This window comes from Opisthocomus hoazin, chromosome 6 (genome assembly GCF_030867145.1).
Source record: "Opisthocomus hoazin isolate bOpiHoa1 chromosome 6, bOpiHoa1.hap1, whole genome shotgun sequence".
Classification (NCBI taxonomy): Eukaryota; Metazoa; Chordata; class Aves; order Opisthocomiformes; family Opisthocomidae; genus Opisthocomus; species Opisthocomus hoazin.
This window is the reverse complement of record NC_134419.1, coordinates 66,224,590-66,241,492: the sequence shown is the minus strand read 5'-3', so window position 1 is coordinate 66,241,492 and position 16,903 is coordinate 66,224,590. Positions and strand designations below refer to the sequence as shown.

At 44.1% G+C, this 16,903-nt stretch overlaps 1 protein-coding gene across 4 annotated transcripts in view; it reads left to right on the top strand.

Moving 5' to 3' along the window:
• Positions 1-16,903, top strand: part of SH3PXD2A (SH3 and PX domains 2A) — a 269,372-nt gene that overhangs the window by 236,386 nt on the left and 16,083 nt on the right. For 3 of the 4 annotated variants that reach the window (XM_075423671.1, XM_075423670.1, XM_075423673.1), the window contains 2 exons: positions 1,863-1,946; positions 14,038-14,155. In XM_075423671.1, coding sequence (XP_075279786.1) covers positions 1,863-1,946; positions 14,038-14,155 — 202 coding nt within the window. The remainder of the gene's footprint in view (positions 1-1,862; positions 1,947-14,037; positions 14,156-16,903) is intronic. The other variant, XM_075423672.1, reaches the window with a different exon arrangement.

Below are 16,903 nucleotides of genomic sequence, written 5' to 3'. Positions count from 1 at the left end.
GTTGACACCTGAAGCAAATTTCTACCCCTTCCACACCCCTCCTTCCTGCAAGCCTTTAAGTTCAACATTTCATTTCCTCCCTTCTTGTACAGAAACCTCCTAATGCAGGCCGCCTTACTGTGACTTGAGCTTTAGCTTCTCTGTCTGCTATAATCTATACGTCTAGTGAGGTGTCCTGTGTTCCCTCTTGTGTAGCATGTGTGTAACTGCAGTCTAATGTCCTGTTGATTTGGTGAAAGCCACCAGGTTGAACCAATTGGTAAGAAAAACACTACCAGTAAGGAGTGAGGACAGCTCATTTTCTGTGGCACTGTGGGCTTCCAAGAGGATCGCTGATTTCCGTTAGCCAAAAAAAGTGATCTATAAACTTCAAATCCAGATCCTCTGAAAATCTGCGGTTCTTCTTTGACCCACATGGGATCAAAGGGGAAGTACAAAGTACCACAAACTAGACATTGTGTCTGTTTAACACCACTCAGCACACCTCCACTTAGGGTGACTAGGGAAGGTTAGGCCTTACAGCAAAGGAGAAATTGAGGAGAGTGAGTCTGGTCTAAGCCCCTGACAGATATAAAGGGCAAAAAGGCAAAAGCCACTTTTTGGGGAAGTTACTAATTTTTTTACATGTTCAGCAATCATTCCCCAATAAAATAATTTAGCTGTGCCAGGCTATATACAGAACATTGTTCTAGAAGACAATTGTGTCTTCTCTCGTAAGTGTAAGGGTATATTCCCCAAGTGAGTACACATAAGCAGAATTGAGTGATAATTAATGATGTGATATCAGAGTTTAGGAACAGCTTCCCAGAATCACTAGCAAAACAGTTGTGTTTGCACCCTAGCAATAAGTGTAATATTTTGCATTGTCCTGTGGCAGCACCAGGCACCCTTGCAGTAGTTGCCAAACTAGCGTAGAAGCCCTTGAATGGAAAAGGGGAAGTCGTAGTCTGCGTTTCTGTGCCAGTCCAATGGTTCCTGTCTCATTCACACCTTTGCAAGGAGAAGGAGGAACTGAGTACAATTCTATGTATGCAGTCCAGAAAACAAGTGGTGTCCTCTGCACATAGCTGCTTTTACAATGCCATTTCCATAGGTGACTTGTCTTTGTTCATATTTTAAACATAAGTTATTGTTTCAGTGTGTAACTAATTCTCACTTCTGGCTTGTTAGCTTCTTGAGCCTGCTTAATAATTGCAAGGTTATGTTTTTCCTTATATTTGTAATCAGTGTATTAGAAATTTGGATCATGAGAATTAGCTGTGGCAGTGATTGTGAGTCATGTATTGCAAGCAAGGAGATGTCAGACACTTTTCACGTGGGTTCTGTTCCTGAGTGCTGCTGTTACAAGTGAACTCACGTAAGAGAAGTTGCCTTTTTTTTTTTCCCTGGATTCTGTTTATAGTGTGAGAATTTGTTTAGAGAGGGTTAGAGCCCTGTTGGGTTTGTTGTCACATACAGTTGATGGAATTCTCCAAAGATCATGCAACCTAACTAGGAGATCCAACAGCAATGATGTTGATCTGTCCTGCCACTACAGCCTCCTTGGACAAGTTGTCTTCAGTTGTGTAGCTCGTTTTGGGGTGTGTGGATGTTTTTGTTTGGGTTTTTTTTAAGGAAAGCCAATAGTAAGGGTGGCAATTTTTGACAGTTCTAGGTGGTTCATATTGCTCAGGCTCAAGAAGCTGACTTGTTTCACTCTACTATATAAACTAAAACAAAATGTCTGCATCCCACCTAACCCGTTCCTGCTAACAAGACCGGTGCTTGTAAATGCCATGTTTTGTTTTTATTCCTCACCCCTCCCATCATTTTTTTTCTTTTTGTTTTTTTTTTGTTTTGTTTCCATCCATGTTCCAAACTAGTTTCTAAGCGACGCAAGGCTCACCTGAGACGCCTGGACCGGCGATGGACGCTGGGCGGGATAGTCAACAGGCAGCAGAGTCGAGGTGAATTAATAGCTTCCTATGGCACAAGCCTGTAAGGGTGTACCAAAAGCTGTGCTGCAGCTTTGGCTGTTGTGTGCCAGGGTCTGCATCTTTGGCAGTCTGACAGAGCGGGGCCAGCGCTGCAGAGTTGAGATGCAGATTTTGTACATGACAGCTCGAGGGTGTCTTGGAGCCAGGGTTGGGCACCCCAAGAGCTGGAGGCTAACAATCAAGGGTAACTCTGCAGTCTGACTCTTCATGCTGCTTTGGGAAGCTCACATCTGTTGTGTTTTAACTTTGGGCATATTCATGCTCAGTCTTTCCTACCTCAATAAGGACAAGTGATACTTTCAGGGCTATTAAAATGAGAAGAATGCCAAAAAGCCATGGTCAGAGATGTGCGCATTGGAAAAGTGCTTGGTGTGGAAAGATGAGAATCATTCCAGTTTCAGTCCCCTTTCTTCCTTGCAAGCAGTGCTTGGTACTGAAGACAGACTTCTTCAGAACTTTTGGGAGCTTTTGGTATCAGTCTTAGGTGTTCAAAATACCACCAGTAGCAGCATTTTTTTTTTTTTTTTTTAGCTCTGCTTGTCTGGCAGGAAGCATGGCAGGGTGGGAGCAAACACCTTCTTTGGGTGAAGTCTGAGGAATCTTCCAATCCAAGCATTTCTCCAGTGCATGCAAATCATCTTTACCAGTGTAAAGGTACCCCTTTCTATCCCCTTCTTGCAAGATTGTCCAGATGTGGCACTCCTTGCACTTTAAAAAGGAAGGAGGTCAGGGGAAGCACCATTTGCACCTCTGTGTAACTTTCAGACAGTCTTACTGAGGGGATGGAACCAAATGCAAGCACAAGAGAAGCTTCCCAGTTGAGTGCCTTTTCCTACTGAGGAGAGAATGTACTTTTAAAGTAGCAAATTTATCTTCTCCTGGATTTGGTGGTGGTTCTGCTTGCAGACTCATGTGTGCATCAAGCACATACAACTTTTCAGTGATCTTTTACCTTTTCCTCAAAGTATTACTGAGGAAACCAAAATAACAAGAGGGATGTTCTTCCTACGGTAGCTTGGCCCTATAGTCAACTGGAACTACGCTCAGAAGACGAGGTCTTGCTTCTCAGCCACCAAATACACCCCGAAGGCACTGAAAAAAAACCCACCCATAAGCACGCATGCTGGCTGTGAAAAAGAACTTGTGCTTATTTCTGAGTACAGTTATTTCTGTACTCTGTAAGAGGTTGGGATCTACTTATTTTGCATTGTCAAACTGCCGGTTACTTCCGGGCAATTTTAATGGGAGAATTTCTGGGAATCAGTTTTCTAAACAATTTGTTTACTAGTTTAAACAAATTCATTGTCTTATATTCGTACAGCATTGCAAACAAAGCTCCATAAAATATTAAAACTGCGGGATCTGTCCCTTAGCATAGTCGACTGGTAAAACTCAAAGGACCTAAGTTAAATTCCCAGGTTTTCCCTCTTGCACTCTTATGCCCACCGTCTGTGTGCATCTTCTCCAGACCTGTCACAGAGTCTTCTCTGGCAGTCTTCCACACTACAGGCTCCCCTAGTCTCTTCCATCCCTGCCTTTTTCTTGCTCCATAACAGCTTCTTTCCTATTAGGCCCAAGCAATGCTGGGTTTTTGCATGTGTTGGAGAATACGTGCTTTATCTCAAACTAAATCTCAGCACTTGAACTTGGCAGAAACTGCAGCATCTCAAGGTTTGGGGCACTCTCCATGGCTGAGCTGCTTCTATAAGCTCTCTCCAGTGCCTTGCAGCCACAGCTAGCCAAGCTGGCTAAAAAAAGCTGTTTAACGTCATCTGAAATAGTAGGTTAGGGAGCTCTTACAAGAGCAGGCTCACTGGAAGTAAAGAAAGTGATTTGAATCCTTGGGGACAGGTTGGAGACAGTGGCTTCATCATCTGGCATCGCTGTAGCCAGTGCAGACATCTATGCCTTCCAAACTGCAGTTGTTGAAAGTATGAGTCTCTCTGGGTGTCCAGCCCACTGTTCTCTAACAGATCACAGTTTATATGAGGTCAAGAGAGATGCTTTCTCCCTTCTTTGTCTCCCATCCCAGCCCAAAAGGCTTATAACAAGGCCAAATTTGGGTGGGTTTGCACTAAAATGACAGAATCCATGAAGTGTACGCACTCATCCCCCTGCCAGCCTTCAAGTCCCTGCTCCAAAGCACAAAAGAGCTAGAGCTGCTCAAACAGGAGGTTGCCAGAATTGTTCAACACAGGCAAAACAGCTTCCCCTCCTCCACTTGGCCTCTTTCGTGGAAATAAATTTAATTAAACATTTTGGCTGAAATTCTTCCCACCCAGCGATACTCTGCTTGAGATAGTCCCTGCTATTGGAAGAGCTAGCTCCGAGAGTTCACTGGAGTTTAAAAGCAAGCTGTAAAGGATGCTTCTTTTTACATTTATGTTTGGGTACCACTAATAAGCATTTTTACTGACTAGGTCTATGATAGAATCACTTTAAAAGCCAGAACTGAAGGAAGTAAGCAATGTTTCTGAAGGCCCAGATTTTCGAAGTGACTTGGATATTAAAAATAATGGGAAAGCCTGAGTGCAGAAGGGAAGGGTGTTTGCTTCCCTGTTACAGACTGCCTGATGGGGGAGGATTATAAGGGGTAACGTGTCTTGCTTGGTTTTACCCTTTCCAAAGCCATTTGAAGAGGCTAATCATCCCTGAACTTCAGATATTTGGGGGCAATGTTACTGGGTCTGTGAATAAGAAACATGAAAGGCAAACTATTGAGTATCTATGGTAGTGCTCCATTTTTAAAGCTGAAAAAAATCTGCAAAGAGAACAGCTGTAGTCTGTTTTTACAAAGAAAAACAGATGACATTTGTTGCTGAAATTTTTTCTTTAAAATGGTCCATGGTGTGCCCAGATCTAAGAGATTACATTGGTTTATGTTTCTTATGTAGCTGCGGAGCTTGTTTTTTTTTTTTTAAATGTTCAATGTTTTTAAATGTGGTACATTTTCTAAACTTTTGTCTATACATTATGAAACTCCAATAATACAAATACGGATTGTGAGGAGAAGCCTGAATGTTTGTAGTTTTTCCTCAGTCCTGACACTTGCTAGACCTGCAAGCTACAGAGTTTGTGTTCTCTTGTACCAGGTAAAACGCTATTTCTACACATGTGTTTATTCCGAACTTTCCCTGGAAGAGGACTTAGGATTGTTTACAGGCTAATTTAATGAGAAGTCATTTGTTCTATTACAGTTTGATTGGGAAGAGTGGGGGTTTACATGCCTGTTTTGTATGCCAGATATCTGACGTAAGTTATTCCTGCTTTAGTTTTGTGCCCAACACTATCTACTGGAGCTGTTACAATGCAGGAAACTACTTATAATTATTATGACATATGGGCTGAATATCTGCCAAATGAGCCTATTTCTTAAGAGTAGCTGCTAGCACAAGAACTAATCTATTCAATGGAAGAGTTAAAGGTAGAACTTGGGAAGTGTAGGTCTTCCTGCTGCTGGCCTAACTTAACGGAGAGAGGGAGCTTGATAGGGAGGGATGGATGGGGCGTAGAGGGAAGGCAGCCATGTAACCTAGTGGTATTGATACTTGAACCCCATCTTGAGTTCGTCTTGAAACACAAACGCCATCTCCTAGCCCGGATGGGTTGTTCTGCATCCAGTTTTCTAGCAGTGGAAAGAGCCCGTGATCAGTACTGGTAATCCAGCCTGGTTGGTGTGCTCATGCACTCTCACCCTTTCCTGCATCCCACCAGAGCTGCTCTGTCCTCTTTGGCAGCCCCCTCATTGCCCACAGGACTTCTCCCTTTGTTTTCACTCTTTTTCCCTGCTTGTCCTTGATCCTGGTGAAATGTTTGTCACTCACAGCATATGACCGCTTTGCCGTGCTAAATCGAACCAGCACAGAGCAGCTTCAGATTTAGTTTGTTCTTTATTTTCTTTTTTTTTTTCCTCCGCTGTGCTCCAAGGAAAGTAGTAAATGTTTATTGCCCCTTGCTGGTTGAAGAAAGAGCATGTGCAATACAGAACTGTTGAGAAGAAGTGTCATTATTGTTCTTTTCTATCTGTTGGCATGGTTTTCTGTTATTTAAAAAAAAAAGTGGGGGTAGACACGACACACAGCAAAGATCGAAGCGCTCCTGTCTGCAGATGAACATGTTAGATAACTATGGACAGTTATTTTCTCTGCTGAATATTTAGACAAGTAAAACAAAGTCCATGTTGAATTAATGCATCGCTTTCTGGAACAGCGAGACTTTTTCCAGATGCAGGTCTGACAAAAGGAGGGGGAGCGGAGGAGTGGGGGAGGGTGAGCGCAGACTGCTGACTGAGGGGAAAGTATTTTGAAAGAAAATTCTTCTGTGGTTTGGAAGATGTAGGGTTGGGGCTGTTGCATTTTGCTGAGAAATTGTTAATTGGCTAATTTCTAGCCCAGTTCTCCCCTATCCCCACCCCTGCCAACATATTAAAGGATGGGGTCACAGAAAGCTGGGGGCATGTACAAACACCAGCTGAGCAAAGGAGATTACTCCCTTGCTTGGTTGGCTCCTGAAGTGCTGCAGATAGCTTCCACGCTTATTTATTGAGGCAGAAAAGAGCCAACTTATAAAATATAGGTGAAAGAGAGGTTTGCGAAACAGGGCGCTCAGAAGTTGGAAGCAGAAATGTATGAGTGCTGGCCATTTGCCTGGGAGAGATGAGGCTGATCGTGCAGGGCTGGAAAAGTGCATGGTATGTTAGCTGCTTAAAGGCAAGGTTCCTGTCCCAAATAGTTTACAGCCTAAACAAAGAGAACAAGATCTGCGCATCAAAGGAGCCTGGGCAAGTGGAAATTTGGCATGCATCTTATTAGACCAAAAGGTTTTTCACAGTGGAAAGTGATATTTATTTGGTATTTTTAAAAGCTTTTAGAGAAGGGCTAAAGCTAAGCTTGTTTGGCGAGGCAGGAAGTCAGGGTAGCTAAGGCTTATTTTAGGAAGGATTTGAGAGTTTCAGGTTATTTGATACCATGGAGGAGGGAGCCTACTCAGGTTGATGAGGCATTGTAAGAACGGCATGGGGCTCAGTGGGAAAAGATGAAAGGATTTGGAGGAGTGGGAAATCCAACGGGCGCAGAACATGTGAGAGTGTGTGGTAGGATATTAAAGCAAGGCACAGCACACAGGCTTGAAAATTCAAGATGGGACAACTGAATTGGGTGTACACTTGGTAGGAGTCTGGCTGAAGTACCAGAGGGCTGCTGTGGCAAGAGCCTTGGGCAAAAGCAGCAGTGCTGAAAGGCTGGGAAGGGAGCAGAGGAGGCAGGAGGTGGCTGTAGTGGCTGTGCAAAAGAGGTTGAAGGGCCAGATCAGGGCTCTAGCAGTGAGGAGCAGCAGTGTGGTAGACGGTTTTGAAGATGTTGAGGAAAGGAACCGTTACCTTGGTGATAGACTAGGTGGAATCTGAAATAACCAGTGCCAAGGGAATTGGGAAGATTGAATAAGGAAGATTTGGAAAGCGCTACTGAAGCTCTACATTACAACTTGAGCAGTAAAACCGTAGGTCTGCTTTCCTTGACCTGACAGTAAGTATAAATCCAGACAGCCAGAGGAGGGACCAAGTTGCCTTCTCAAGACACCTCGTAACTTTAATGTGTAGTGTGTGTGTGCGTGAGCACACGTGTAAAACCTGAACTTCTGATTTGACAGATGGGATTGAAGGAGCCTCACAGGCTTTCAAGTTCAGTGTCTTGCTTGGTCAGACAATTAGGTACAGGTTCTTCAGGAAAGGATGGAACTTGATCTTAGCTGTTCTGAGATGTTTTCTGTGGGAGAGGTGTCGTAACAGGTCACCTGATATGGAAGATGCTATGCCCAATGCCTAAAAATTCTTTGAGATTCCTGTTTTACTAGTAGACAAATATACAGCAGGTGAAACAAAAGAAAACCTATTTAGGTATATGCAGCTTAAAGGGAGTGTGATGGAATGGACATATCTGCTTCAATTACAAGCTGTAACCCTGCACAAAAGTAAAAATCACAAAGCACTGTTGTCATGGTCTGCCATTATCCAAAAATAAATGTCATTGACATTGTCCTCCTAAAATTCAACAAGTTAAATGAAACATCTCTAGTTTTTCTGCAACCAGTATGTTGTATCATAGCTATTGAACAGGCTGGGTGAGACAGAAGAAATATTTCAGTTCCCAATACACTGTGGCTGCAAAGGTGACTTTTTACTGCTTGATGAGTAGTGCCAAGGTGCCTACAGGTCAACTTGTTCTGCTGTAAATCATATGATAGTTTAAGAGCTGTATTTTAAATCCTATTTATGCAGAAAGTTGCACTTTATTAAGTTGCATCTTAAAATGGGTGGGAGAAGACGTGTGGGCACTCCTAAATTATCCTAGCCTGGTTTTAGATCAAGTTTCCTATGGGTTCCCTTGCCTCTGCTTCCAGCAGTCTCACAAATAGGCCTCTTTCCTCAAAATTAAGTGAAGGTGCATTGAAACTGGCCTAGCTTAGTACAGAGAAGTGTGTTACACAGAGTTTGTGGTGCCACCACTAAAAGAACCAGTCTTACCTTCCCCAGCATCTTCTCTTCTCCTTTGTGCTCGTACAGATCTGCAGTGAACCAAACCAGACTTAGGGCCATACTAGCTTTTCCTTGGCCAGGTTGGCTTCAGGTCCATCTCATGGCAGAGTCATGAACTGCACAAGGTGGCTGCGAGGCAGGACAAAGGAAAGAAAAGGGAACGCTCATCTGCTGCAGCACTAGGGATGCATTCAAAAACTGTTTTTAAAGCAGCTTTTTAGTTTTAAAGCTATTGCTATTTGTGTATAGGAAAGACCTCAGCTTGGCAGAGAACAATTATGTTGCTGGAGGGACACAAATGGTTGTGGTGGTGTTTTGGTTTTGGTTGGTTTTCCCTTGTTCTAACAGTCATGGAACGGCATTAGATGTCTGTGACTTGTGAAGGGGCGACCCATAACTCTCAAATGCCACTGGCTTCCTTGTACCCGGTCTGTTGAAAATAGCATGGTTGCATGTGTCTGTACAAGACACATACTCTATATAGCTGTAATACAGGGCACTGTACAGCTCATGCTTTGTCCTGTATATACGCACAGATCCCAGCTGGACGGCAGCAACCTGTGCTACACTTGCTAGTGGGAAATATCAGTTGCTAGAAAAAGCGCTCTCCAGTATTGTGGGCTGTTACAAGGACATGAGAACTGTTCTCTGCTGACCACGCTGTTTTCCCAGTGATCCACCAGGATCTGTCTCTATATTTTGACCCCAAGCCTCTAAAGTCTTTCTTCAGGAGACTTTAGGTAGAACCAGAGTAAAAGCAAAGCCTGCCTTTGTTTGGGGAGGGGAAAAGGAAGGAGGAGAAAGGTTGACAGGGAACTGAGGCTCTGGAATAACGAGCGGACTGAGTGCTGGGCTGCCAGGGTGTCTGGGAGGGCTGGGCAGAGCACAGCTACAAGTGGGTGGTATGAGTTGGGTAGTCCAAACAGTGCTGAAATTCTTGTTGTGCATGTTTTAAATAGTGTGTGTGTCCAGGGAGAGGAGAGAATGACACATACTAATCCTTTCCTTCCAAGCTAAGTGGGTTGCAGTTGGATAATGCATGAAGTGACAGACTTGTATCATAGCTCTCTGCCAAACAGGCTTTGCTTCTTCATGCATACCTTGTTCAGATTTACTAGTGCAGCTATATTTCCAGTAGCAATACCGCCTTCCGTTCAGTTGTGGAAGGTATCTTTGACCTGAAAATTAGGACTAGAGAAAGGTAAGTAAAGTTGGCTGACTGAGCTATTAACAGATCTCTGCATGTCACACATTAAGAACAGAAGTCCTTTATGCAATTTTCAGCAGATCTTGAAGGAGAGTAGGACTCTCATCCCATTGTTTCCAGAGTGCAGCCTTTTAGCTGATGTATGTGCTTTGTAGCACGTATTCAAGTTTATTCTGCCCACTTGACTTCAATGGTGAAGTTGATGTAATGGAAGCTGCGGGTGGGGAATACAAATTATACTTTTGTTTGCATTTTTTGCTGGTAATTGTTAAGACAAAACTTAATGAATCAAAATTAAACACTTGTGTGTTCTCTGTAGATCTGGACATACAACTTTGATGGTAGGTCTGGGTTGGTTCACTGACGTATTTTATGCCATTGCGTGATGTAGTATCTGAAGAAAACAAGCATGATATTTCAGATTTTTCAGTGTAACTCAGCACTGTCGTTCTGCTGGCTGATGCTCTGCTGATTCTCTCATGAAACCATGTATCTGTGTTGTCTTTCCAATAACTTTATGCATCAGTCTTGAAGTGTCAAATATCTTCTCTTAAAGACTTTTGAGTAGTAATCTGATACAGATTGAATGCTATTGAAAGCTAGCTGTTGAATGCTACATCAGTCCTCTGTAGTGACATGTCCACTGAAAGCTCCACTTCTCCCTTCAGCAAATCTTTGTTTATACAAAACATCCACTGGCTAGAGATAGTCTTTGAGAAGAAAAACAGAGTTACACTTGGGTTGCAAGAGGACCCATATCTCCTGAATACTGTTTAAATTACTGTGTAAGTCTTGTATGTTTGTGGTATCCCCTGCACCACTGAAAGAAACCAAACATACGTAATCTTGGAAACGGCTGTAATTTTTGCTGTGAAAGCACTTTGCAAGGGGAAATTGTAATGCTGTTTTCCTGGTTTTGATTGGTAGACTTAAAAATAGAACTGCTAAACAAAAACATTGTAGGGACCCTCTTTTCTAAGTGAATTTTTAACACTATTTTGGTTGTCCTGCTTCATGGAAGAATTTTGTTCTCTCTTCCCTTCTTACTTCTGTTCAGTCTCTTTTCTCCCTCCCTCTATGTGTGGAGGAATCAATGGAAGGCTTTCCTCTCAAAGAGCGGTAGTCTTTGAGTTGAAAGCCACAAGACTGAAGATCTACTCAACAGAGGTGCTTATGGATAGGCTAAGACAGTGGCAGCTCAGAAAAGCCCACCAGTCTCGCCTGTGCGTTCCAGTGTCACAGTACTTGGGCAGGGCTCCATCCTCCATAGCAACTCAGTGCTTCAGCTTCTGGAGCTGGCCGTTGTCTCTGGTCAGGCAGAGGTGCTGACAGGCGGTATTGAGTGTGGTGTGTGTGCAAGGCAGCAAGGTGAGAGCAGCAACAATCCAAGCAGTAATCTCAGTACTGGGGGCAGAGTGCTGCTCAAGAGCAGTCTCTCTCCTCCATAAACCTGAGCAATGCTGACGAGCTCAGTAAATAGGCTGAAGCTCTTTCAGCGGAGGATGTGGCTTTTCCATCCAGCTGCATTTTCAGTGCACCACCTCAACAGCGTGGTCAGTCCTTCCTGGACTGTTTCAGCCGGAATGAGAGGAATTGGAGGATATCTCTGCTCTTCTGCCTTATTCTGAAACTAACTGGAAGGCAAGTCCAGGAGCTGGTGGCTGGGAGGAAGGCAGTAATGAGCAGGTAGAGCGGTGATGTGTGCCCACATGCATAGCTGCAGGCCCAGGAGTTGCGTTTGAATAAGTTGCTGGCTATTGTAGTGGCTTGCATGGATCTGTCTTCGTCCTTTTGCCTGGCAAGCCACTCATCTATATCTGGAATGGTGAGAGTGGGTTTGTGTTGGAGAGGAGGGGATCTAATGTTTGGAAGGTGATTGCATCCTAGTTTGCAAAGGACCCTCACCTCAAACTGTGATTTCCCTTGAATAATCAGACTCAGGAGCCTTGTTGGGGTTAATGGGTGACCACTGTCTCAATTCCTCACACAGGAGAAGTCCTGTTGGAGCAGGAGTTTGGACAGCTGTGTTGAAATCCAGGAGCGAGCACCCCGCTCGTGGCCTCCTACCTGTCCTCTGCAGAAGGAGGGAGGACACATCCCTAAGCATGACTGCTCTTCCCAGCAAAAGGAGCTGAATAGCTGGCCATAGCTGCAGCAGGGGCTGCTGTTTATGTAGAGGAAAAATAAGATGTACAGAGAAACTTCTGTTGTAGCTATAATGGCAAGGGTGAACTCTGATGGCCGGGTTATAAAGCAGCTTTGGTATGGGGGAGAGACAAAGCAGAGCCTTCTTCCACAGCTCAGCAAATGCATGGCTTAGCTCTTTATTGCTGTCCTAGAAACATCCCTGGAAGTGTCTGAAGCAGTGTATATCTGGTCAGTGCTGCAGTTCTGCGCACCTGAACTTTCCCTTGGCCCTCTCCTCTCAGGGATGAGCTCTAGCTGCCCAGACATCTTCTGCAGTTCAGTTTAGTGCTTGGGGCTTTGCATGTAGTGGAAACTGGACACATAACTCCTTCAGCAGCAGTCACTTGAAAGAGAGGAAAAATGAGTCTGCCTTTACTGCGCAGAGCTGAAAGCCAGCTAGGAAAACTGTGCTGTGACGTTGAAGCCAGGTTTTGTTAGTCGGGTTTCATTCATCAGGCCCCATCTTGTAGAGTATTTCTGTGGGGAAGGTGTCATATCCTGATGGTGCTAATTACAAACTAGCTGGAATTCCTTAACAGTGATAAAACGGCTAAAGCAGCATTCCAAGGGGAGAGCAGGAGAGAGTATTTTCCTCTTAAAGGCAAAGGTTTTGACAGGTTTTACCCTGTCAGAAGGATCCAAATGCAACCCATCAAGGAAGTTGACTTCAGAGATGTAGCTTTGCTGAATGTTCTGCCATCAGATGCTCTGCCAACATTTTTTTCCCCTTTCTGAGGTATTATTTCTTACTTTGTCTCAGTAAGGCGTTTTTTTTTTCCTTTAAAGTTTCCATGCTTCGCCCAGCAACAAAACGTAGTTGAGCCACAAAACCAAACAGATGGTTGGGTCTGCTTCACCCTCTCCAGAAGAGTGTTTGCCTCAAGCTGCTGCAACCTTTCCGTAATTCCTTTGTTTTGCAGTGGTCAGGAGCTCTGGATTCACTTAATTTCCTGCCCATTCCTGTGCACTGACAACCCTGCTTCTGGCCATGCTTTGTTGCGACGGCCAGTGGGAAGTGCTAGGGAGGCCAGTTTGGGTGTGCTTGGTTGCTTCCCTGCCCTGCCTTTGATCCAGCTACAGAAACTCATGTTGTTGTATGCACTGTAGCTTGGGTTCAGGAGAGGGGTTTGTAACACTTTCCGTGTCTGCTGCTGCAGAGCAAGGCTGGTAGTACACATTTTCAATGCCAGTTGTATTTTTTTAAGCTAACAGAGGAAAAGGGTGACCTGAGTGTGATGGAAAGGCTGCCGTAAGTGACCGCTGGTGCATGGAGGAAGATGCTGGGAAAGTGTCTGTTCTCTGCTCTTTGGCTTGCAAGTCTGCTCCCCTCTGTCCTGCTGGGAAGGGGATAGCTGATGAACAGAGATGCTAAGTTTTTGGCTCATATACCATACTTGAAATCTAGCCTGTGCTTTTGAAGTATGTTTCTTAAGTTCTGGCCCTCCTTTTCTACTGCCACCCATGTATTTCTCTGAAGTAAGTTTGCAAAACGCTTCACAGCCCCTGAATGCAAGATGCTGCATGGTCTCCTGTCAAATGCAAAACCCGTACATTCTGTTGTCACTTTTTTGATGCTGTTTCAAGCTCATTGCTGTAGACCCGCGCTGTTCAAGAGGTGCAAGGAGAGCAGTGTGATGGGCCAGACCCTCTGAGTTGGGGAGGATCGGCCCCTCTCGGGATGCAGGGCTCAGGTTTCAGTAACACAATGCTTCGTGCAGCCATGTGCGTGTTCAAAAGAGCCAACTGGCTGGAACTCCCGCGGTGACGCTTGGCTGATTTGGCAGCCGGGTTGATTCTGTCAAGTTACAGTATGGGAGTTAAGTCCAGCTTCAAATCCTCTCCCTTACCCGCTCGAGGAACTTGGAGTGGGGCGGGAAGAAGTGGGGAAGCTGTCTGGGGACTTTGTGTCATTATTGGCATGGAAACACTTTGTGATTATCAGCAGCAGGGTAGTGGCAAGGGGCTGATTATCTATCATGTCATCAGTATAAATAATCAGTGGGCCCCTGAGCAGGGCTCCGCCTTTTGCAATGGCTCCACGTAATCACTGCATAACAGTTTAAAAGCAAGCAGAACAGAAAAACAGCTGGACTAATTCTGACCCTAACTGATGTTGCCTTTTCTCCCTTCACTAGAAGAGAAATATGTCACTATCCAGCCGTACGCCAGCCAGGGGAAGGATGAGATTGGGTTCGAAAAAGGGGTCACCGTGGAGGTCATCCAAAAGAACCTGGAAGGATGGTGGTACATAAGGTAAAGAAGCCGAGCAGCAAGATGCTGCAGAACCTGTGACAATGAGCTTTTCTGATCATTTGCTTAATATTAGTGTTTAAATAATTCTGTAGCTGGGCAAAGAAGTCCAAATTGTTCATAAAGCCTTTTGAAGAAACGTAAAGAAAAGGCTAAGACGCCACAATGGTGATTAAAGTAACACTAGGGTGTCTGCAAAAGCTGTGGACCATTCCAGTGGGGAAATTCCTGAACTTGTAGATTATTTTTTTCCTTCTGTCAAGTTAAAAGCCCATAACTGAGTTAAGATCTGTGAGACCTAACCAGGCTTTCTGTTCTGTGTAATTTTAAGGTGTTTCCAGTGTAAGAGTTATTCTGCAACACATTTATATCTATTTATAGCAATGCTGAAAGGCTGATTGTGATCTCTTGAGCCTTTTGGGTCAGGTAGTGCTATTTTCAGGGCTATGAGAGATCAGTTTGCTGGTATAGCCCTTTTCCAAACTTATTGTTTCAGCTAATTTGCCTGATTTCTACCTGTCCACAGTACATAGTCCTAACGTAGAGGGACTGGATTCCAAGACCAGGAAAAGTTATTGTCGTGTATCAAACTTTGTTACATATTTGAAACAGCTGTCATAGAGGAGACTTGTGACTTTCTAAGAATCCCCTTTTTTAAATGCTTACGGGGAGAACGTAGGTTAGATACGTCTCAGATAGTGATATAAGGTGTCAGAATGAGTACTTAATGAGAGCTTTCTCCATCTAGGTTCACACAGCACTTAGGTTTTAGTGCTCTTTCATGATTCTGTCCCTTCTTTTGTGTCTGTGTGTGAATCCGGCAGTGCTGTAACATCCAATTTCCCTTTAAACCAGATGTGATACAACACCAAGCTTAAAAACAGAGGTTTATCTCTTGAGCAGTGCAAAACATCTCATCTAGTCATCTTTTTCCATTCAGCCTGTATGTATAGTGATTACTTTTGTCCCTTTCCCTCCCCAAGCCATAACCTGCTTTTGTTTGAATTCCGCTTAATTTATTGTCTATGAATGAGGACTATGAAAATGCTGACTGAAGCAGTGTTGTTGTTTTTCTTGATGTCCCTTACTTAGACAACTGATTTATTTTTTTTTCTTCTGTCTAATGCTCCCATAGAGAGAATAGGCTAATAAAGATAGCAGTGGAGCCAGGAAGGCGCTCTAGATAGAAGGAACTCAAAAATGCCTGGGTTTGGTCAGGTCACATTTTTTTCTCCTTTAATCATTCACAGAAGTGGAACCCAGGGTTGCAGATAGAGGAATCAAGAGCACATAGGTTTTCTGAGGGGAGAAATATTGCGAGACATCTTTATTTTGATATTCTCCTTCTGAAATGCAGCCTTATTACTGCTGTAGGTTCTCATTGTCCATATTAACAGCTTTACAATAAGCAAAGTTTCATTTTTTTTCCCCCTTTTCCTCATGCACTCCTTTGGCCCAACCCAGAACACGCATTTTGGTGTATAGCAGAAGTGCATGCTGGTGACAGTGACCCTTGCTGCAGTGGTTTAAGTGGGTCCTTCATCTGCTGGAAGACAGTGGATGCCCCAGCCACCCCATGGTGGTTGGGGAATGCAGCATGCCCTTGGCTTTTTCGTAAGAGGCATTTTGAGCTGCTCCCCATATGTGTGTGACAAGTGTGCTGGGTGTCAGCCGTCATCCTCTCTGCTGCTCTGGAGCACTATGCTGCAGTCTTGCTGGAGGATTTAACTGCTCTTAGAAACAGGTGTGGGGTTTGGTTTTTTTTCTGTAGGCAACACTTTTCGAAATCTTGATGTAGTGATCCATCCCTGCTAGCTGGTCCTTTGCAGCCTGGGTAGCTGATCTCCAACTTCTTGTGCTGTTTGTTAGACTTAAACTGCTCTGAATACTGTTATGTAACACTCAGAAAAGGATTCCTCTTCTGCAGCAATATGCTTCTCTGAGTACTGAGTGCCTTAAAATGAGCAAATCCTTCTCCTGTGGTGAGTGTGAGGGGAGAGGGAGCAGGAAGAGACTGCAGTTGAATCCTGAAGCCTTGCTGTCTGCTGGGCTGCATAACGGAGACTGAACACACACACATCAGTGTTTAGAAATAAAAACAAATCCAGCAGCTTGCAAATGGAATCCACCTTAAAGACATTAGCGTGTTCCACCTTAAATATGTAATTTCCCCAAATTCCTGGCCATGTGCTTATCCTCATTTCCTGTCCTTCTTTTTCTTTTTTTTTCTTTTTTCTTTTCTCTGTCTTCCACACACACATGCCCCCCCCCCCCCCCCCCCCCCCAGTTTTCTTCCCTCTGGAGTAATTCCAGTGCTCTGGAGCTGGAAAGCAGATGTGACTCTCAGTCAGACTCACAGAGGCACTTCTGACTTTTTTTAACATTCCTATGGTTTGAATCCATTCTTTCCTTCATGTAATATAAACATGGAGGGGTTTGGAATTGCTGAAGAGCAAAATCACTGCACCTAATTCTGTGACCCTCCCAATTCAATGCTGTAGAAGCTAGAGGCAGTAGTGGTGTCTTCATTTATTTTGCCCTGTGTGCATTATAGCTTTTTTGAAAAATCACTGGGCCTCTGGAGAAGCTAAAGGAAGGCTCTGACCTGGGATCCTTCTCACTATTCTGCTGAGTTTACTGGATCTGTTGGCTGCCCTTTATTACCATAGCTGACATTAGCATCCATTAATTAGATCTTGCTTTGTATCACTCGCTGTCACCTGGAAGGAATCTCATGGTGCCCAAGTGGAT